This window comes from Tinamus guttatus, unplaced genomic scaffold, assembly GCF_059628265.1.
Source record: "Tinamus guttatus ecotype Peru unplaced genomic scaffold, ASM5962826v1 Tinamus_guttatus_pri_ptg000079l, whole genome shotgun sequence".
Lineage (NCBI taxonomy): Eukaryota > Metazoa > Chordata > Aves > Tinamiformes > Tinamidae > Tinamus > Tinamus guttatus.
The window spans coordinates 173,681-176,251 of record NW_028288613.1 but is presented as its reverse complement, the minus strand read 5'-3'; the positions used below and the strand labels follow the sequence as shown (position 1 = coordinate 176,251).

The following is a 2,571-nucleotide window of genomic DNA, read 5'->3' as shown; positions in this document are numbered from 1 at the left end:
CCTTTAAGTGATTCAAAAGAAAACCCGGGAAATTGGAAAGATTCCTCTGAAATTTACATGAGAAGGAAAATAATTTCATAACTTATTCTGTAAAAAATATATACATTTCACATACATCTTAGGCTGTACAACACACCACTTTAAACATCCAGTTGCAGTCGGCCACGCCACCCGCCCGGGCTCGGCGCCGAGGAGCCCGGCTCGGCCTCACAAGGTGTCCGAGCTGGTGCTGCAAGGGCTGACGAGGGAGAGGTTCGTGGATTTGTGCTTTTTCAATAGCCTTGTGATTTTCTCATCGTCCGAGTTGGGGTCCAGGGGCTTGTTGTACTCGTCATCGTCCTCATTGTCCGAGCTCTCCTTCAGCTTCTCCGTCTCCGAGTCGTGTTTCTTCTTGGCCGAGGCCATCTCCGCCGCGTGCCGCTTCCGCCACTTGGTCCGTCTGTTCTGGAACCAGACCTGGCCGCGGGCAACCCGCGCTCAGTGCGCGGCCGAGGAGCGGCCGGGCCGCCGCCACGCGACCGCGGAGCGGGGGCCGCGTGGGGACCTTCTTCCCCCTGCCCGATCTCCGGGAGCGGCGACGCGCGCGCGGGAAGGGGATCGAGGAGGGCGAGCGCCGCGCGCTGCTGCTTCCAGCGGCCCAACCCGAGGGGTCCACGACTCGGAGCGCGCCGGTACCGGGCACGGCCTCGGCGCCGAGCGGACTTGCGCCCAGAGCACTATGCTACCTTTAGGGGCTTTCGGTCACGGTCTTTTTTTTTTTTCTCCTCCCTTCTCCTCTCTCCTAATAATTTGCAGCACAAAAAGAACTAAGGACCAAATAGGCTAAGCAAAAAGCAACATGGAGCTATCCCACATCCAATTTAAACGGAATTTAAACGATAACTGATCCTCCCCAAAACTCCGAAACACGTGGTGGCCGGTAACGACTGGCGAAGTGGGGAGGGCCAGTGCGGCCGCGGGAGGCCCGAGCCCGAGGCGGTGGGGACCTACCTTGACTTGGCTTTCGGTCATACCCAGGGAGTAGGCGAGCCGAGCTCGCTCCGGTCCCGCCAAGTATTTCGTCTGTTCAAAGGTTTTCTCCAAAGCAAAAATCTGCTGCCCGGAGAAAGTTGGCCGCGAGTGCTTCTTCTTGCCGTCCTTGTCCAAAACCATGCCCGTCTGAGCTGAAAGCGGAGGAGAAACAGCCGGGTCAGCCGCGGGCTCGCGTGGTTCCCAGCGCGGTACGAGGTCTCTGCCCGCCGCTCACGAGGCGCTGGGGCCGCTCCGGAGTCGCCGTTGCTCGGACGCCGCTGCCCCGGGACACGACCAGGTTGGGGCCATCTCCGAGCCGCGCGGGCCGCGGCGCCCTCCAGGCGGCAGGAGCGGCCGGCGCTCGAGCTGCCGTCGGGCCGCGGTCGCCCGCGGCGTCCAGCCGCATGGGGAGGCTCCGCTGGCCGCGCTCCGCGCCCCACCGGCACCGGCCGCACTTACCGGGACAGGCGAGCCGCGGGTCCCGCCAGGGAGAACCCTGCACCACTCCCGGCCAGAAAATTGGTGGTCGCCCCGGCAGCTCCGCCAGCGGCTTCGGGTAGCGGGACACGGCAGCGGGGTTGAAGTAGACGCCGGCCGAAGTCGCCAACCCGTTGATGCGCGGCAGCCCGCCCAGGAGGTTGCCGGCGGTGCCTACGGGCCGCCCCAGGATGTCGCTGATGCCATGTGGCGTCCCCAGGGGCAGCTGCGTGCCCAGTCCGCCCAGCGCCGGCGTTTTGAAGCCGGCGGGGCCCTGCAGCGCGTAGGGGAAGAGCGAGCTCTTCATCTCGGCCATGTTGTGCAGCGCGGCCAGCGGCGCGCTGCCCAGGACGAACGCGCTCTGCCGGTTACCATCCATCTGTCCCACTGCGAGCATGGGCGGTCATGGGCGCGCCGGGCCCTTCGGCCGTGACGGCGCGGGCCGACCTCGGGCAGCCCCTCCGTCCCCGCTGCGCTTTCGGCTCCGAAGTAGCAGCACGTAGCAAAGTTCGCCCGAAGCGGGGAAACGTCTGCGCTGCTCCTGCAGCTCCGCGGCACGAGCGGGAGGGGCCCGCGAGGCGGCGCGGGACGCAGCGCGGCGCCGGGCCGGGCTCCGCGTCCAGCCCGTTGCGGGGCGGCGGGGGCGCCGCGGCTGCGGCCTCGCTTGGCCGCGCGGCCCGGACAGCGGCGGCGGCGGCGGACGCGAGGCCGGTGCACACGGCGCCGGGCGCAGATAACCGCGCGGCACCTGCGCGCGCCGCGCCCATTGGGCAGCCGCCTCCCCGCGCTGCCGCCGCCGCCCAATCGGCGCCCGCCGGGCACCCCCGCCCCGACGCGTCACGGCGGGGCCACCGCCCGGGGGCGCCGTGGGCGCGGAGCGCGCGGCCCCGCCCGTGGGCGCGCACCACGGCCGGGCCCCCGCGGCGCCCCCGCGCAGGACCCGCGCCCACGGGGATGCCGATCTCGGCATCCGCGCCACGGGGCCCGCGCCGCCTCCCCGCTCCTCGCCCAGCCCTGAGGGAGCGGGGACGGGCGGAAGAGCAGCCGCCCCACGCGCTGCGCGCTCCCGAGCGGCGCACGGCC

At 69.0% G+C, this 2,571-nt stretch overlaps 1 protein-coding gene across 1 annotated transcript; it reads right to left on the bottom strand.

Annotated features, from left to right (window-relative positions):
* Positions 1-204: 204 nt before the first annotated feature.
* On the bottom strand, positions 205-1,890 carry NKX6-2 (NK6 homeobox 2). The gene is made up of 3 exons (XM_088519987.1): positions 1,471-1,890; positions 991-1,163; positions 205-456 (listed from the first exon to the last, which is right to left on the bottom strand). Exons 1-3 carry the CDS (start codon positions 1,883-1,885, stop codon positions 208-210), a joined length of 837 nt encoding a protein of 278 aa, XP_088376113.1. The 5' UTR covers positions 1,886-1,890; the 3' UTR covers positions 205-207.
* Positions 1,891-2,571: the final 681 nt, after the last annotated feature.